At 41.3% G+C, this 18226-nt stretch overlaps 1 protein-coding gene across 1 annotated transcript; it reads left to right on the top strand.

Moving 5' to 3' along the window:
- The first annotated feature begins 1554 nt into the window (after window positions 1–1554).
- LOC117579729 (toll-like receptor 6) lies at window positions 1555–7144 on the top strand. Its single transcript, XM_034265726.1, has one exon. It carries the CDS (start codon window positions 2182–2184, stop codon window positions 6811–6813), a length of 4632 nt encoding a protein of 1543 aa, XP_034121617.1. The 5' UTR covers window positions 1555–2181; the 3' UTR covers window positions 6814–7144.
- Window positions 7145–18226: the final 11082 nt, after the last annotated feature.

Here is an 18226-nt window from a genome sequence, read left to right as displayed (position 1 = left end):
TATTCTTTTGTGTGTCCCGGTTCCATAATTGTTAGAAGCATTAGGCAAATCATTAGCCCTGCTGATAGCGGGGTCCACCACTGACGCAATTTGCTAAAAATGTTTTTTTCTGTTTGTGTTTGGGTCTTGATGGTGGACAAATGCCTATAGAACGAGAATATGCATGATCTCATATGTACATATGTATATATCGGGAAAAACTTTCCTGCACTCTAGGAGAAAAACTCCGAGAATAGGCGTATGCCTCGTCCGAGTTTTTGGAATTAAATTAGTCGTGGGTTATCAGTCAAACAGGGTTACACATTGAAATCTATTTCAAATGGAAGGTGCCAGTTGTACACACATATTTATTTTATACACAAAATGAACTATTCTGGATAATTTATTTACTTTATAAATAATGCATGATTAAAGGAAGCTTTGGTAAATAATACGATTTTGTGTAGAAGGGAGAATATGTTAGAAATATACTAATATACTTCAATTTATAAATACTAATGAGTCATATGACTATAATAAATCTTTAAACAACTAATCAAATCACTCATCACTTCGATTCAAAAATACCAACAACAGAACAACTAATTTTGCTCGAATATTAGAATAACATCAAGCGCGATGCGCGTCATGCGGCAGCGTTCCTCGGTTGATTGGGCGGGAGGAGGTCTGCGTTTTGCTGAGTTCCGCTCGTAACAGTCTTCGGCTTGATGGTGTCGTCATTGCATATCAAGGTAAAAAAAAAATGTTCCCAACCTTTATGCTAGTTCCTATCGTAGCAATATTTTATAAGCTCTACCAAAATGTCTATGGTTTTAAAACCACCAACACTGGACCTAATTCAGTACATCCATATAATCGCTATCATAATCATCACCGATAGCCTGATGATAGAGAATTTTCTAGTTGTTTCATTGGAGATAAAAAGAAGTACAGCAAAAATTGCTACATGAGCCGCAAAACAAAAACAGTTTAATTATAATTATTATTGTAATTTAATGCTTTAATTTTTAAATGAGACCCAGGCCCACAATGTGCCCGCCCCACACACACACACTCACATACACTCATAAACACGTAGTAGTGAAATAAAAATAAATTACATTTGTATGAAGATTGTCGCTGCCGTGGCCCATGCACATAATATATTTTCATTATCAAAGCAGAGACAGCGACAGAGAGTCCTATACGGGGGACGCGCCCAGAGAAGAAGCCGACTCCCGAGTCGGCGGCAGAAAAAGGATACAACCGATGAAACACCAACAACAGACAGAAAAACAACAGGAAAATGCCGCGATAGCCAGCTGTTTGAAGCGATTAGAGGGAAAAAGCAGAGAAGTAAAATAATACATGCGAAGAAACACGAGTGTTTACCACCGAAGGGATTCGGAATCCTAACGAAATCCTGTCCCTCTCCCAGCATCTCAGCCGTTCTCACTGAAGCGGAGCGAATTTCCCTTTGGGAAAAATTGTTCTCTCGAAATTTTCCTTCTGTGCAGACAGCCATCGCCAACGCCATCCATCCTGCGGCAAACGTTCTATTTAAGTGAGAGTTTCAGTTACTCGACTCTCAGAACTCGGACAGCGCGCAACACACACGGTACGGTGCAACGATGCTTACCTCAACTGCATATAAATCACGCACACACACAACCGCACACGCGCACCCACATAAATAGGTTTAGTTCTGTTCCGTTCGGAGAATGTTGTGTTTTTGGAGAGAGGTATTCGCAAAGTGATAGCACACGCGCCCGCAGAAAATTAATATTCATCAAAGGTTCCAACATCAACGCCGCGTCGTGTAATAATTACAAAGTCGAAGTGTCCCTTGAAATGTGCTCGAAAATGTTCCGCGAGTTCTAGCAACCCGGAGAGTTACACTTCGTATATCGAGTATACACGAAGAAAAAACGAAACGAAGCTTCGCCACGACAAAAAAATAACTATATTGCAAAAAGCTGAAAAAATATATTTTGCAGGCTCCATTAGACGCAGCAGCTAAAGGGAAGCCGAAAATATGTGCGCGGACTTTTTCCTGGCAATCCAGGGGAATTGATTTCCTTTCGTTTTCCCCTACACACCTCCCACTCACCACTTACTCACCCTATATATATGAGTTGCATATAGGGAACGGAGCCAACCTTTTTCCCCAATTCACTCGTAAGCTGCAATTGATCCATCACTATGCTGATCCACTACTATCCCTGGTGCCTGCTTGCTGTGGTCTTCAGCCTAGCACAAGAACAGCCCCAGCAGCAGCAACACACGGAACCCCTGTCAACCAAGCACCAGCAGCATCAGCAGGCACACTCGAATGCCATCATGGGCGAGGCCGGTGCGTCCAACACTCAGCTCCTGCAGCCCTCCACTCCAGCCAGGACGCTGCGTCCCCTGTCGGAAGGGTTCCCTGGAGCTGATGGCTTGAGGGATCCCGCCCTATACGATGCCCCCGATGACTGTCACTTTATGCCCGCTGCCGGCCTGGACCAGCCAGAGATTGCACTTACCTGCAACCTGAGGACGGTCAACAGCGAATTCGACACGACCAATTTCAGTGTGATTCCAGCGGATCACACGGTGGCCCTTCACATCCTTTGCAACGATGAGATCATGGCCAAGAGCCGACTGGAGGCGCAGTCCTTTGCCCACCTGGCGCGCCTCCATCAGTTGTCCATCCAGTATTGCAAGCTGGGGAAGCTGGGACGCCAGGTTCTCGACGGTCTCGACCAGCTGCGAAACCTGACGCTGCGAACCCATAACGTCCTTTGGCCTGCGCTTAACTTCGAGATTGAGGCGGATGCCTTCGCAGTGACCAAGCAGCTGGAACGTCTGGATCTGAGCTCGAACAACATTTGGTCCCTGCCGGAAAACATCTTCTGCGCTCTGTCTGCACTGTCTGCTCTTAATATGAGCGAGAATCGCTTGCAGGATGTCAACGAATTGGGATTCAGGGACCGCAGCAAAGAGCCCTCAGCCACAGCCTCGACGGAGTCGAGTTCCTCCACGGAGTCGGCGAAGCGTGGAGCTGGAGGCAGCAGTACCAGCAGCTGCTCTTTGGACCTGGAGTTCCTTGATGTGAGTCACAATGATTTTGTCGTTCTGCCCGCGAATGGCTTTGGCACCCTGCGACGCCTTCGCGTTCTGGCCGTAAACAATAATGGAATCTCAATGATTGCCGACAAGGCTTTGAGTGGCCTGAAGAACCTCCAGGTGCTTAATCTTAGCTCCAACAAGATTGTGGCCCTGCCCACGGAACTATTTGCGGAGCAGGCCAAGATAATTCAGGAGGTATATCTGCAGAATAACTCTATCAGTGTGCTAAATCCCCAGCTGTTCTCGAATCTGGACCAGCTGAAGGCCCTAGACCTCTCCATGAATCAAATAACCTCCACATGGATTGACCGGAGCACATTTGTGGGTCTTATTCGATTAGTGTTGCTTAATCTGTCACACAACAAGCTGACCAAGCTGGAGCCGGAAATCTTTAGTGACCTATATACGCTGCAGATTCTCAACCTGCGCCACAACCAACTGGAGAACATTGCCGCGGACACCTTCGCACCGATGAACAACCTGCATACGCTTCTGCTGTCCCACAATAAGCTCAAATACCTGGATTCCTACGCCCTGAACGGGCTTTATGTGCTGTCGCTGTTGTCACTGGACAATAATGCACTGATTGGAGTGCATCCGGACGCCTTTCGCAACTGCAGTGCCCTGCAGGATCTCAATTTGAATGGCAATCAGCTAAAGACAGTGCCCTTGGCACTGCGCAGCATGCGACATCTGCGCACTGTGGACCTGGGTGAGAACATGATTAGAGTGATGGAGGAGAGTGCTTTCAAGGGCCTGCGAAATCTGTACGGCCTGCGCTTGATTGGCAACTATTTGGAAAATATTACCATGCACACGTTCCGAGATCTTCCCAGCCTGCAGATACTTAATCTGGCCCGAAATCGAATTGCTGTCGTCGAGCCGGGAGCCTTCGAGATGACTTCCAGCATTCAGGCAATCCGATTGGATGGAAATGAGCTGAATGATATCAATGGTCTGTTTAGCAATATGCCCTCCCTTTTGTGGCTCAACATCTCCGATAATCGTCTTGAGAGCTTCGATTATGGTCATGTGCCATCTACACTACAATGGTTGGACTTGCACAAGAACCGCTTGTACGCCCTGTCTAATAGATTCGGATTGGATGCCGACCTGAGGCTTCAGACTCTGGACGTAAGCTTCAATCAGATTCAGCGTATTGGTCCTAGTGCTATACCCAACTCCATAGAGTTGTTGTTCTTGAATGACAACCAAATCACCACCGTGGATCCGGACAGTTTCATGCACAAGTCGAACCTCACCCGGGTAGACCTGTATGCCAATCAGATAACCACACTGGACATCAAATCGCTGCGTATTCTACCTGTGTGGGAGCACCGTGCCTTGCCCGAGTTCTATATTGGGGGAAATCCCTTCACCTGTGACTGCAACATCGATTGGCTGCAAAAGATCAATCATATTACGTCGCGTCAGTACCCTCGCATAATGGACCTCGAGACCATCTACTGCAAGCTGCTCAACAACCGCGAGAGGGCCTATATTCCCCTGATTGAGGCCGAGCCCAAGCATTTCTTGTGCACGTACAAGACGCACTGCTTTACCGTCTGCCATTGCTGCGAGTTCGATGCCTGCGACTGTGAGATGACCTGTCCCAGCAACTGCACTTGCTTCCACGACCAGACCTGGTCCACAAATATAGTTGAGTGCTCAGGCGCTGGCTACACGGAGATGCCGCGTCGCGTGCCCATGGACACCACAGAGCTCTACATCGACGGTAATAACTTTATGGAACTGGCAGGGCACTCATTCCTTGGCAGGAAAAATTTGGTCGTCTTGTTTGCCAACAACTCGAATGTGGTCTACATACACAACACAACGTTCAGTGGACTGAAGCGCCTGCTGATTCTGCATTTGGAGGATAATCACATAGTCTCGCTAGAGGGCAACGAGTTCAACAACCTGGAAAATCTGCGGGAGCTATATCTGCAAACCAATCGGATTGCCAGCATAGCGAATGGTAGCTTTCAGATGCTTAGGAAGCTGGAGGTGCTTCGACTCGACGGCAACCGACTGATGCACTTTGAGGTGTGGCAATTGAGTGCTAATCCGTATCTGGTGGAGATCAGCCTGGCGGACAACCAATGGAACTGCGAGTGCGGCTACCTGGCCCGCTTTCGCAACTATCTGGCTCAGAGCTCCGAGAAGATTATCGATGCTTCTCGGGTCAGCTGCATCTACAACAACGCCACGAGTGTGCTGCGAGAGAAGAACGGGACCAAGTGCACCCTGAGGGATGGAGTGGCTCACTACATGCACACAAATGAGATTGAAGGATTGCTACCCCTGCTCCTGGTAGCCACCTGCGCTTTTGTAGCCTTCTTTGGTCTCATTTTTTGCCTTTTCTGCTACCGTCACGAGCTCAAGATGTGGGTTCATTCTACCAGCTGCTTAATGAACTTCTGCTATCGCTCGACTCGTTTCGTGGACCAGTTGGACAAGGAACGACCCAATGATGCCTACTTTGCGTACAGCCTGCAGGACGATCCCTTTGTAAATCAGATTCTGGCCAATACCCTAGAGAGCGACATTGGGTATCGCCTATGCCTGCACTATAGGGACGTTAACATCAATGCGTACATAGCAGATGCCTTGATCGAGGCAGCGGAGAGTGCCAAGCAGTTTGTCCTGGTCCTATCCAAGAACTTCCTGTACAACGAGTGGTCCCGGTTCGAGTACAAGAGCGCTCTTCACGAGTTGGTCAAGCGAAGAAAACGAGTTGTCTTTATCCTGTATGGAGACCTTCCTCAGAGGGACATCGATCTCGATATGCGGCACTATCTCCGGACGAGCACGTGCATTGAGTGGGACGACAAGAAGTTCTGGCAAAAATTGAGACTGGCTCTCCCCTTGCCCCAAGGTCGAACCAACAATAACAAGAGGGCTACGGGCTGCCTGGCAGCCCAAGCTCCTTTGGCCAACATGTACTCGTCCTCTCATGAATACCAATCAGGGGGGACTACAGTTGGTGGAGTGCCTGTGCCCCCTCCAGCGGCTCGTCTGGGCGACAAACTCTATGCAGACTGCAGCAGCAGCAACAACTACGCCACGATCAACGAGTGCGGTGCTGTGGGCAGTACCAGAGGCGCGGGCTACAAGCCCATTCCTACATCAGCTTCAGCAGCCGCCGCCGCCTGCAAGTTCAACACGATGAACCAGCTGTCCAAGAAGCAGCACGAGCTCAGTGTGGGCGTCGGGATGGCCAAGACACTGGAGCACCAGCACCATCATCATCATCCCCTGCAGCAGCCGCATCCGAATCGGCGGAGTCAGCATGAGTACGCCGTTCCTGCGTATGTTCCCAATGCTGCTCCAGCCTACGACAGCGTGGACTACTCCAAGCAGCAACTCCAGCAGCAACGCAGTAACTGCGAGTGTATCAGCCAAGGAACCGGTAAGCGCGTCCTGGCTAAAAGCTCCGCGACCACCGTTCTGCCCTCCAGCTTCAGTTCCAACTTTGTGCCGCTACTCGGTCCCACTGGGGGAGCCTACAATTGCAAGAAGCCCTGCAACTGCAATGCGGACGACGAACTGGTTTGTGGTTGCATGGGCTTGGAGAGCGGAACCCAGAGCAGTGTGACGATGAGTAGCAGCAGCAACAATAGCAGGCAGCCGGAGTTAACGCATTACGAGTCCAATCTGAGCCTAAACGAGCTGGAGGACAATGTCCAGGACGGCAAACAACTGCATAATCTATGGGCGTAACGGGCAGGGCAGCAGGGCAGGCGGAGGATATCGCAAAATGGAGGAGATAAGAGGCAGAGACAGTGTGCGAAACCAGTGAATTTATAAATAATTAATAACCGTAAACAAAACACAAGAGCATTCGAAAAACCAACTCAAACTGATAAAACTGATATTGGGATATCTTATTAATAGAATGGATAAGAAGTTAAAAAATAATACTTTTAGGCATGGTTTGAAACAGACTGATACTTTTAGTTATTGAATACATTTACCGTTAAAAAACTCCAATGTAAATAAAAAAAATACGAAAAGATGAAAAAATATGTTGGTAACACTACTTGACAAAATCAAACTTTTTTAAATAGGCGCTGCCTCTAAAAAAAACCGTTACAAAATAATACCAAAAATTAAAAAAAAAAATTCTGCAAAGGAAAACAAAAAACAAAAACAGAAAAAGTTTGTTTGGCTCGAAGCGGAAAAAGAAGTTGAATTTTGTCTAGTAGAGTTATCAAAATATTAGACATAAACAGCAAAAAAAAAAACCTAGAAACACAGACAAAATTCATGAAAAATAGCACTACCCGGCTCGCTTTTCCCTCAAGGAACCAAACCAACTTTTCCTCTTCTACAGAAAAACTATTTTAAAGAATTAAAAAGAGATCTCATTTTTTTAAGGTTTTTTTTATACCCTGTACTCAAAGAGTAAATAGGGTATACTGTATTTGTGGGGAATAACGGTTGTATGTACCCCATAAAGAATATATATTCTTGGTCAGCATCAATAGCCGAGTCGATTGAGCCATGTCTGTCTGTCCGTCTTGTTTGTCGGCTAGTTCTCAGAGACTAAGAGCTAGAGCCACCAAATTTTGGCTCCAGACTGCTGTATGCTCTCACTGTTACAAGTGTATTTCAAAAATGACCCCGCCCTCGTCCACCCCTGCAAAAAGGCGAAAACCTCCTAAACCTACAATTTTAAAGATAAAAAAACTAAAAGCGCCATTCCGTAAGGAATAGCCATATATATCACGTCACCAAATTGGGATCAGATTGGATTATTATTATAGCCACAATGAAGAAATTAATTTGCAGTGGCTAAACCCACCCTGTCCCGCAGCTTTTGTTGTTCTTTTCACATTCTCTCATTCACTCGGCCTCTGCCTCTGCCTTTAAACCAAAACACCGCTAAGGTGCAGAAGTAGTACTGAGTGTCGGGTATAAAAGTTGTGACTCGTAAGAAGCATCTCACACGTCCCTTCTCGTTTTTGTTTGTTTTGAACTGTGTTTCAACTTTATTTAAGATCTGTCTTTCGCAGACAATTATTAAATTTCCTCTTTTGAAGACTTGGCAATCTTATTTCAGTTATCTCATCAGCTGTTGAGTCCGAAAATCATAAGCCGGCTGCTGGACATGCTATTATGTAATTATCATTACTAGTATTTGAACCACTAACGTTTGTTCGGTTCGATTATGGCAGCCAGATGAGAATTTACCGTTCAGAAGCATGGCTTGTGCCATACACAAAAATAAAAGTAAAAACGTGTGAGACGCTCTTATACCCGGTACTTAGCTATAGCTTATTGTTTTATTTTTGGTGTTTTCAATTTTTTCTACATCTGTCAACTTAATCTACGTCCTTTCTAGCTCGCCCCTCTCCCGTAAAGCAGCACACTGTATGAAGACATGGATGTATCGACTCGGATATTAGTGCTGATCAAGATCACACTTTAAAGGGTCGGGAACGTTTCCTTCTGTGTGTTACATACATCCACTCTTCCCCACAAATACAATTTACAATATTTACTCTTCGAATACAGGGTATACAAAAATAACATAGGCAACATTTTTTGGTAGACTTTTCCTGAGTTTTTAAAATCGAAATTTTGTTAAAAAATACCTCACAAAATCATAATTTTTTAAGTTTTAAAGCCATATATTTCCCATACGGTAAACTAAAACAACCAAGTGTTTGGGTCCAATTTTAAGCTGCGTCAAAAATTATTTCCGAATGACAATGTACATTACATTACATTACATCCAAATCAAAGATCCTAATTTATTTAAAAAATCGAACCGCTACCTCTGAAAAAAGCATTAACAAAAAATACTAGTTTTTTTTAAATTTAAACTTTTCTTTAATATTTTAAACAGAAAGTTCTGCCATAGAAAAAAAATGTGAAAGGACCAAATCAATCAGAACAATTTGGTTTGGTTTTGAGGAAAAAAATCGATTTTGTCGAGTGGTGTAATTAAACCTTGGACATACTCTACTCACTTACATGAATATGTGTATGTATGTAATAATATTTACCAATATTATATTACTTTACCAAAACAAGCACAACACTATGTTGAAATAATAAATAATATAAATAAATAAAATTAATATCCCGTGAAAACAAAACAAATCGAAAGATCTAATAAATATTCCACCACCCTCCACAGCATTATCCAAATTACCACAGACTCACTCCATCATTTAAGATAATTTTTCACCGTTCCGCAGACAGTTTCGACTCCCTGTAGCAGATAATCAGACAAATAAAGTAGCATGTAAGGAAATTGTATGATACAAATCAAACAATGCCATTGGAAAACAAAAGCAGGGAAGCACAACCAGCAAAACCCGCGCTGAAAACAGTAAAAGTCATTAAACCTTCTACGAAAATATCTACCAATAAGAGCACACGCACCCATTTATTATGATAATAATATTATTAGATGACACTCAACGAATTGAAAATACAAAAATTAAACTACATCATACTCATTCAAGTCATAACAGGGCGATAATGTTGAGCCGATGCCACGAATTCGGCCCGCGAATCTGCCGTTGACCATAATTAAGTTCCGATTAACACCCAAATGAAAGAAAGTGAATTAATAGCTGTTATGGGTTAAGTTAGCCAATCAGTACCCTATAGGAATGCCAGATATGATAACACGCTGACGCTTTCACAGACGGAGTGATGAAAAGAATCTGATTGAAACTCAAACTCCTTTTTTACATTGATACGTAATCGATAGCTTTTTCTAGGTTTCAACTATACCTTTCTTTCCACAAGCTATTATATACAATTTCTACATAGCTACGACTTTTGCTGCTTCGATCCAGAATACATTTTTCTGAAAGATATGGGGCTGAGAAATGGTTTGATGGTAATTTTGTTGTTATAGCAGAAATGTTTTCTTAAATAATTTTTAAAATGTTCGTGTTTTTTGGCGCTTGATGTTGATGTGTATTCTTGAGAGGTCTTTTTTTTACGAATTTCAATTTAAGAACTCTACTGTTGTACTGTCTACTATTTTTTGTATGTAAAGTTGCTTTATTTAGGCCTTGTTTAAGGTATTGCTCATCAAAATCTATTTAGAGACTGCTGAGCTAGACAAACACTAAAAACCCAAAAAACCCGTATTTTCCCGTTAAATATTTTAGTTTTTTTCAGTATTTTTTCGAGTCTGAAGCTAGAAAAAATCTGGCAATTGCACACGCAACCCGCCAACAGGAAGATTTTTTTATTTTTTTCGTTTTTTGTTGTTATGTGAAAAAAAGAAGCGCTACCTTAAAAAAAAAACGCTAAAAAAACCTATACTTTAAAAATTCTTTAAAAAAAGTAATGTCATAGAAAAAAACACAATTCTTTAAAGAAATTTGGTTTGGCTCGAAGCGGAAAAAAAGTTCGATTTGGTCGAGTAGTGTTATCTGATGTACATAAAAAAAATTTAAAAAACTAATACAGAAATTTTAACAGGTAATGAGAAATGAAAGCCAGAAAACTGTATCATAAGATTTAAAAACAAAAAAAAACAGAATGTCAAAGAAATACCTTTGAGATATGGATGATAAATATAAAGCCGAGCAATTACAAGGTGTCATTCGATGATTTTTTAAGTTTTATAAAAACTAGGGATTGCAGTACATTAAAAGCTAATCCGTTTGACTCGAAAGGTATAGCTTAATTAAAAAGCGAAAGCAGGAAAAGTCATAATAAATTATCGTTAAAGAATAAATATAAATTATTTCAACTAAAGCGCATTTTAAATCACCTTTTTTACAAAAAATAAAAAATAAATAATACAATTTAAAAAACATAAATTTTTTAATCACAGTTTACTCATTTTAATAATTCTAACAAACAGCAGTGCAAAAGTAAAAAAAAAACAAAATATAATTAAAATAAAATACTTTTTAAGGTTGTTTGTGTTCCTAAATACAGTTTTTTCAAATGAATAACAATTTCCATACATAAATACAAGAGATGCATACAAATATTAAAAATACCCTTCATTTTCTAATTCACTGTGTTCAAAAAAACATGGCTTATTATTTAGTTCGTAAGTGGAAATATATTTTAAACAATCGAATACTAGCTTAACAAGCAAGGACGGAGGTGTGGAGAGGAAAAAATATTACTTAATGAGTCAACAAGATAAAAACAAGGAATCGAAAAAAAACAGAATAAGCCAAGCAACAATAAAAAATCAATTTAGTTCAAAAAAATGAAAAATGCAATAATTTTATTTGTTAATGCGGGATACAGAAATACATTTTTGGTGTCATATATATTTTGGAAGTCCGAGTTCTCAGACAAACAACCTCTTTAAAAATTATACATAGATACATATATTAGTCATCTAACTTCGGCAACATTTTTTTAATAAGCCACTCCACATATGTACATCTCTTACATTGTATTTTTTACATACATATTTATTATACCCGATACTCGAAGAGTAAATAGGGTATATTGTATTTGTGCACAAAAGTGTAACACACAGAAGGAAACGTTTTCGACCCCATGAAGTATATACATATATTCTTGATCAGCATCAATAGCCGAGTCGATATTGCCATGACTGTCTGTCCGCCTGTCCGCCCATTCGTCTTGTTGAGCGCCTGGATCTCAGAGACCATAAAACCTAGAGACACCGATTTTTGCCTCCAGACTGCGGAATATCACTCTGAAACAAGTGTATTTCAAAAATTAAACAATTTTGAAGATTAGAGGAATCTAAAAAAAGCGATTACCTAGGGAATGACCATATATGTACACCAGATCACCGAATGGGGATCAGATTGGATCATTATTTTAGCCAGAGGCTACCCCCATCCCATCCAGCAGCTTTGCTAGTTTTTTTTTACATTCTTTCAATCCAGACTCTGCTTCGCAAAGTGTGTGGCTCTTGGGGAGGAGGGTGAGCTAACAGACGTTATTTAGATGTAGATGTAGAAAAGATGTAGAATCCGAAGAAAACCACAAAAGGTAAAGATGAACCACTGAGTACCGGGTATAAAAGTTGTGACCCGTAGCGTCTCACAAGTCCCTTCTCGTTATAAATATGTTTTTTCTATCCATATGCGGATACGTAACAAGAGATAAAATGATAATAAATTTGGACGGAATCATTAAATCGCCCCTAAAGTGTAATTGACCTTTCCTTAGTTCTCTGTCTGAGAGAAAGAGAGACTGCTCCACGTGCTTGAGCGAGTGTTTTTGAATGCACTTCGAGTGCATTTCGCCATCAACTTAATGAAACGCAAGCCATTCTTATTCATATGGAAAGCTCTCTCGATTTAATATAACCAGCACCGAGGTGTCGGCACGCCCTTTTACATTTGCTCCCGGGCTGTTGACCACACCCATTTTTGATGGCGACATCAATTCAGCCTGATTCTGTGGAGTATAGAGAGATAGAGACAAAGAAACAATACATTTAATTTCACATAATGGCTTTTCCAATGTCCATTTAAAATATATTGACTGCAGAGGGCTATGGAGGTAGGGAGTGGCCTTTCCATTGACGAATATTTATGGCATACGCAGACAGTCATCAATTGGTGTTTTTCTGATTTGTTGTTGCATTCCTTGGATTGCAGTCTCTAGCGTTGCAGATGCAATTAGACAACATTTTCCATCATCGACAATAATTAATAGTCACGGACATATTTTTTTCAGTTTATTTTAAAGTTATTGTTGTAAATATTGGCATTACTTCAGATTATTAATGAAATGCAATTAGTGCAAATTTGACAGTTTATGTCATCCAACAGCATCCAACCAAATAAATAATCCCCATCTTTTACATCTCCACAATTTTAATGCATTTTTGCAATAATTAATGTATTTTCTATATCCAAAAAGACTCATTCATAAATTACCAAAATTAAAAGCTTTTTATAAAATAAATAATTTATATATATACTAGTTGCTCTTCTATTTGGCAACAAGTAAATTGCATAAAAAACTTCACAGTTCTAAAGTTTCTTCAAAAGTCCCACCAGCGGACTTTAACAAATTTGCGCTTGTGTACTAAAGATAGAAGAATTTAAGTCCGTTTTCGTTGTTCGTGATGAGGGAGTCAGTAAAGCTGTAAACTGAACAAAGTGGAATAATTATAAAAAGTTCCAGCGGTTTCAATTCTTCTTCTTTGAATACCATCAACGTTTATATATACATATTTATATAACTTTTTAGAACATTAATCAAAAATACAGGTGCCAATGTCCCTCCTCTTTTTTTTTGAAAACTTAACTGTCCGCTTGTGTATTTCAAAAACCTTAGAAGTAATTTTATTTACTCGGTTTATATTCAGTTGATTTGAATCTTGTTCAGAGTTGGCAGTCCGATAAGGTCAGAGTGGGAGACCTCCACCTCATCATAAACCACATACCTCCTCATTCTTGTTTAACAATTCTCCGTTAGTTGAATGCATACACTATACGTAGAGGGACGTACATATATTAATCCAAGGAGCTGGGAATAATTATGTCATGTTTATGTTTTATGCTTACGTTTGCTTAATTGTGAATTTTAACCTCATAATTTAGGCCGAACGAAATAAGCAAAGTGGATTGAGGTAGGTTGGCCGTGGTTGGGTGTGCTAGCACCATTTTCATACTCTTCTAACCGGGGTGGCTATATGTACATAAAGCAACCTGCATCTAGTGATGCAAGGCTCCCGCTCAAGGTCCACTTGGGTTCTCAATAAAAATCTCGTTCGCTGACGAATAACTTTTACTTTTAATTAGTTGTATTATCTCCCTTGTTGGTTGCTAATTGCTTTATTGCTCGACTTTTGTTCGTTCGGCCCGCCTTGAACTGCCATCCTCTTCTGTTTCTTATCCTTCTATAACTGAATCAGCAGCCGTACTGAAGCAAGCACTGTCTTCCATTTTCTATTGATCCCATTTCGAAGTCCTTGCTGACAGTTATTGCATATTTAGTCGTCTTGTCCTTTCGGCTGTAAAATAAAAACCAAAATCGGTTGCCGTCAAGTCAAGTCAGCTGCTGGGAATTCAAACAATAAGAGCGAGCCGAGCATTCGTCTGACATATGTACATATGCTCTCTGCTTGACTCTAGACTCCGAGGGTTAACCCGATGGCCATGTGTCTGGTAGCGGTTATTGTTCGAAGATGGAGACGTCTAGTACAGAATTTATGAAGTGAGTCGAGATTTGTTGTTTGAGTGGGTCTAGGGCCTTGGCAGGTCAGAAAAAACTACAAGATTGAAAATTAAGAAGTCCAGGAGAAACTACTTATGTACGTGCATTTGCTCCATGGATATATTGATTTTTCTAGTTTAAGCTAGATAAATATATAATGGAGAAAAGTCAAGTCCATTTAGAAGTTATTTTTATTGACAACCCCTATAGATGAGTGTGATATTAGTGTTATCCCGCTCAATCATACATATTCATATATGCATGCCTGTGCTGGGCCTCCAAAATGGTTGGCTCTCGTCTCACGTTTTCCGCTTTGCCCATAATTCTGAGCATCCATTGCAAAACTGAGAGGAATTGAAGAGTGGGGTGGTTCGTCTTCCATGTCACTCTTAGTTTTTAGTTGTGTCTCGGGCCTCCGATACGCTTCAGTTTGCCGTTAGTCTCTTTGTTGTTTTATTTGTTGGTATTGTTTGTTGTCTGCTTGTCTGTTTCCTTTGCGTTTGAGTGCGTTATCGTTGTCCTCTGCCACGCCCACATCTGAGAAAGTTGCTGGGTTGATAGTCGGGAGGGGGCAGACACGGGAGCTGTCTTCGTACTCTCATTTCATTCACGAGCAATTTATTCATCCATTAGAGCAAGGGCGAGCAGCAGGACAGGACAGGAGAGACCCCGGCTTGGCCCCTTCTAGGATATCACTGTACGTGTGTGTATTAGAGTGTAGGAGTATCTGAGCGTGTGTTACAGCGCGTTTTTATACCCGGTACTCGAAGAGTAAATAGGGTATATTGTTTTTGTGGGGAATAACGGTTGTATGTAACGCACAGAAGGAAACGTTTCCGACCCCATAAAGTATATATATTCTTGATCAGCATCAATAGACGAGTCGATAGAGCCATGTCCGTCTGTCCATCAGTCCGTCTGTCCGTCTTGTTTGTCGGCTAGTTCTCAGAGACTATAAGAGCTAGAGCCACCAAATGCATACGACTGCTATATGCTCACACTGAAACCAGTGTATTTCAAAAATGAGCCACGCTCCCTTCCGCCCCCGCAAAAGGCCGAAAACCTCCCAAATCTACAATTTTAAAGATAAAAGAAAACCAAAAATGCCATTCCGTAGGAAATGGCAATATCTATCAGATCACTAAATTGGGATCCGATCGGATCATTATTATAGCCACAATGGAGAAATTAATTTCCAGTGGCTAAACCCACCCTGTCCCGCAGCTTTTGTTGTTCTTTTTACATTCTCTCATTCACACTCTGCTTCACTCGGCCCCTGCCTCTGCCCTCCCCCTGCTGATTCCTCTTACGATTTTAACCCACCCCGTCCCGCAGCTTATATTTGTTTTTTTTTTTTTTTTGTGCGGATGGTGCCTCTGCCTCTGACTTGAGTCTGCAGTGTGTGGGTCTAGGGAAGGGCGGCGAGCTAACGGAGCGTGTTGGTGTGAGAAGTGTTATAGATGTAGATGACAGATGAAGAAAAAATGTAAAATTTGACAAACTACCGCCAAGGTGCAGATGTAGTATTGAGTGCCAGGTTTAAAAGTTGTGACGCATAAAAAGGGTCTCACACGTCCCTTTTCGTTTTTTTTGCTTTTTTTATTCCCGTCCTCGTTGTTTCGCTCAAGTGTGTGTAAGCATTTCCAGGCTCTTCTTACTATCATCTCCGTTTCTTTCCCATTGCATCGGTCGCTCTGTCTCTAATTTCCTCTCTCATGGACTTACTTTCTTGTGTAGTGTCTAAATAAGTTGAGAGTCAACTTACAAAGATTCTTAATTGGAATTTTACAAACTCGTTTGTTTAATAGCGCTCTCTATGAGACTATCCTTCTCTCAAACATTAAGAGAGAGGAAGAGAGAGAGAGAGTGAGAAATACTTTCGAGGGCCCTCGAGATCGTGGAGCATTTAGTTGCCCAAAAATAAGAATCTGATATTTATACATTTTTACGGAATCGCCTTGTAAGTTTTACAAGTTTTACATATATAGAAACAGCAGATTTTCGTGGTGGCTGAAGGGGGCGGGGCGAAATTTTGAAACAAACTTAATTCAGAGTAATAACACATGAGCCTTCACAGAAAATATTGTGGCTCTAGCTTTTAAAGTCTCTGAAAAGGAGTGGTCAAACTAGACGGACAGACGAAAAGAGAGACTGATCAAAAATCTACATACTTTATATGGTCGGAAATGTTTCCTTCTGTGCGTTACATACAGCCTACCCTATTTGGTCTTCGAGTATCGGAGAAGGAGGAGGTGTATAAGCAGATGAAAATGGAAATGTGTGACTGTTGTGGAACTCTATACAAGGATTCTGATTGATTGAAGGATTGCCAGCCTTTGAGACTAAGCTCGTTTATAATTTGTTCGTGCATCTGTGTCGGTTAGCAAATAGATTAAAGAAGGTTATTTGTTTGAAATTTGATTAGGGTAGTTCAAAGAAACTAATCTGGTTAGGACTAAATAAAAAGCAGGGCACTGGGCGCATTTGAAAGGCTTGAAAACATTCTGGTAGCCTTAATGGGAAAACATACTTGAGTCAGATTAATAAAAGATTATTCGACAAATTCAAAATAATAACGAGAAGTGAGGTGTGAGACGCTTTTTACGCGTTACAATTTTTTTGCGCGGTACTCAGTACTACATCTGTACCTTAGCGGTTTTTTTCAAATTTCTTCAATTGTCATCTACATACATCTATGTACATCACTTCTCACGCCGAAACGCTCTTTTAGCTACACTACACGAGGCAGAGTTTGATTGAGAGAAAGTGCAGAAAATAAGAAAAGCTGCGGGACGGGATGGGGTAAGCCACTGCAAATTAATTTCTTCATTCTTGTTATAATATAATCCAGTCGGATTCCAAATCGGTGATCTGATAGAAAGTCCTTCCCTACGGAATATTGTTTTCTTTTATCTTCAAAGTTGTGGCTGTGGAAGATTTTCGCCCTTTGTGTATCTCGGCGGTGAAAGACCAAAATGTATCCTTATGAATAGTTATCCTGCTGCGGCAAATTATGGTACTAAGTCGAGTAGCGTTATTTGCACAGCACGAGCTATGAAACTTGCATTTATACTGAATGAATGTTCCCGAGTCCGGCTCCGGCTCCGGGACTCCAGCGGCAGGCCTTGGCGAATAACAGTGGCCTTAGCTGGTGCATGAGCTGTGGTGCAAGGGGCATGGGGATTGTTCGCAGAATAAGTATGTCCATACATGAAAGTGGTTTTAGTTCAGTGGCCCAGGGGTCACAGCTAAAATCCTAGAGAAAAATAAAACTTTGTAAACTTAAATAAATTACACACCCGCTCAACCCTATTTAGAACTTCAACAATTGATCCCTCAACAACAGAAAACAAGAGACATCTGCTATGTCAGAGGATTTCTGTACCAAATTGCGTAGGTAATTATTGTCCGTGTATAATCTTTATTATGGCTATTTTATTCTGTTGTCCTCCCTATTCACAATCCTTTAAATGAAGGGAAGTGATAATGTGATAAATATATTTGCTACTTATCTAGGAGATTCGCCTAATTTTTACACTACCCAATACTACATCTGTCGGAAAGCTAAGCTCAGCTAAAGTTTTCCGATAACACTACTCGACAAAACCAACCTTTTTTGTTCGCTTCAAGCCAAACCGACACTTTCTGATAGATTTATGGCTTTAAGCTTTTTTTAAAGAATTATGGTTTTTTGGCTATGGCTGAACTTTTCTTAAAGAATTTTTAAAGTCTAGCAAAAGCTCTATAGAATGACGGCTCACCAATTCCACAAAGTACCTGTGTGAAGTATCTCGTCATGCACCTCGACCGCAGATTAACATGGAAAAACCACATTAAAGCAAAATGTCAACAACTTAGACTTAAAACACTAAAAATTTCCTGGTTGATAAGTCGAAAATTCGCCTCTACAAATCCATACTGAAGCCTGTTTGGACCTACGATAGACGGCTCTGGGGGACTGCTAGCAACTCAAATATTGAGATACTTC

This window comes from Drosophila guanche, unplaced genomic scaffold (genome assembly GCF_900245975.1).
Source record: "Drosophila guanche unplaced genomic scaffold, DGUA_6, whole genome shotgun sequence".
Taxonomy (NCBI): Eukaryota; Metazoa; Arthropoda; class Insecta; order Diptera; family Drosophilidae; genus Drosophila; species Drosophila guanche.
This window is presented reverse-complemented; position numbering and strand designations above follow the sequence as displayed.

Coding starts and splice junctions, on each gene's coding strand:
- LOC117579729 (XM_034265726.1), top strand. CDS start 2,182: ATGCTGATCCACTACTATCCCTGGTGCCTGCTTGCTGTGGTCTTCAGC.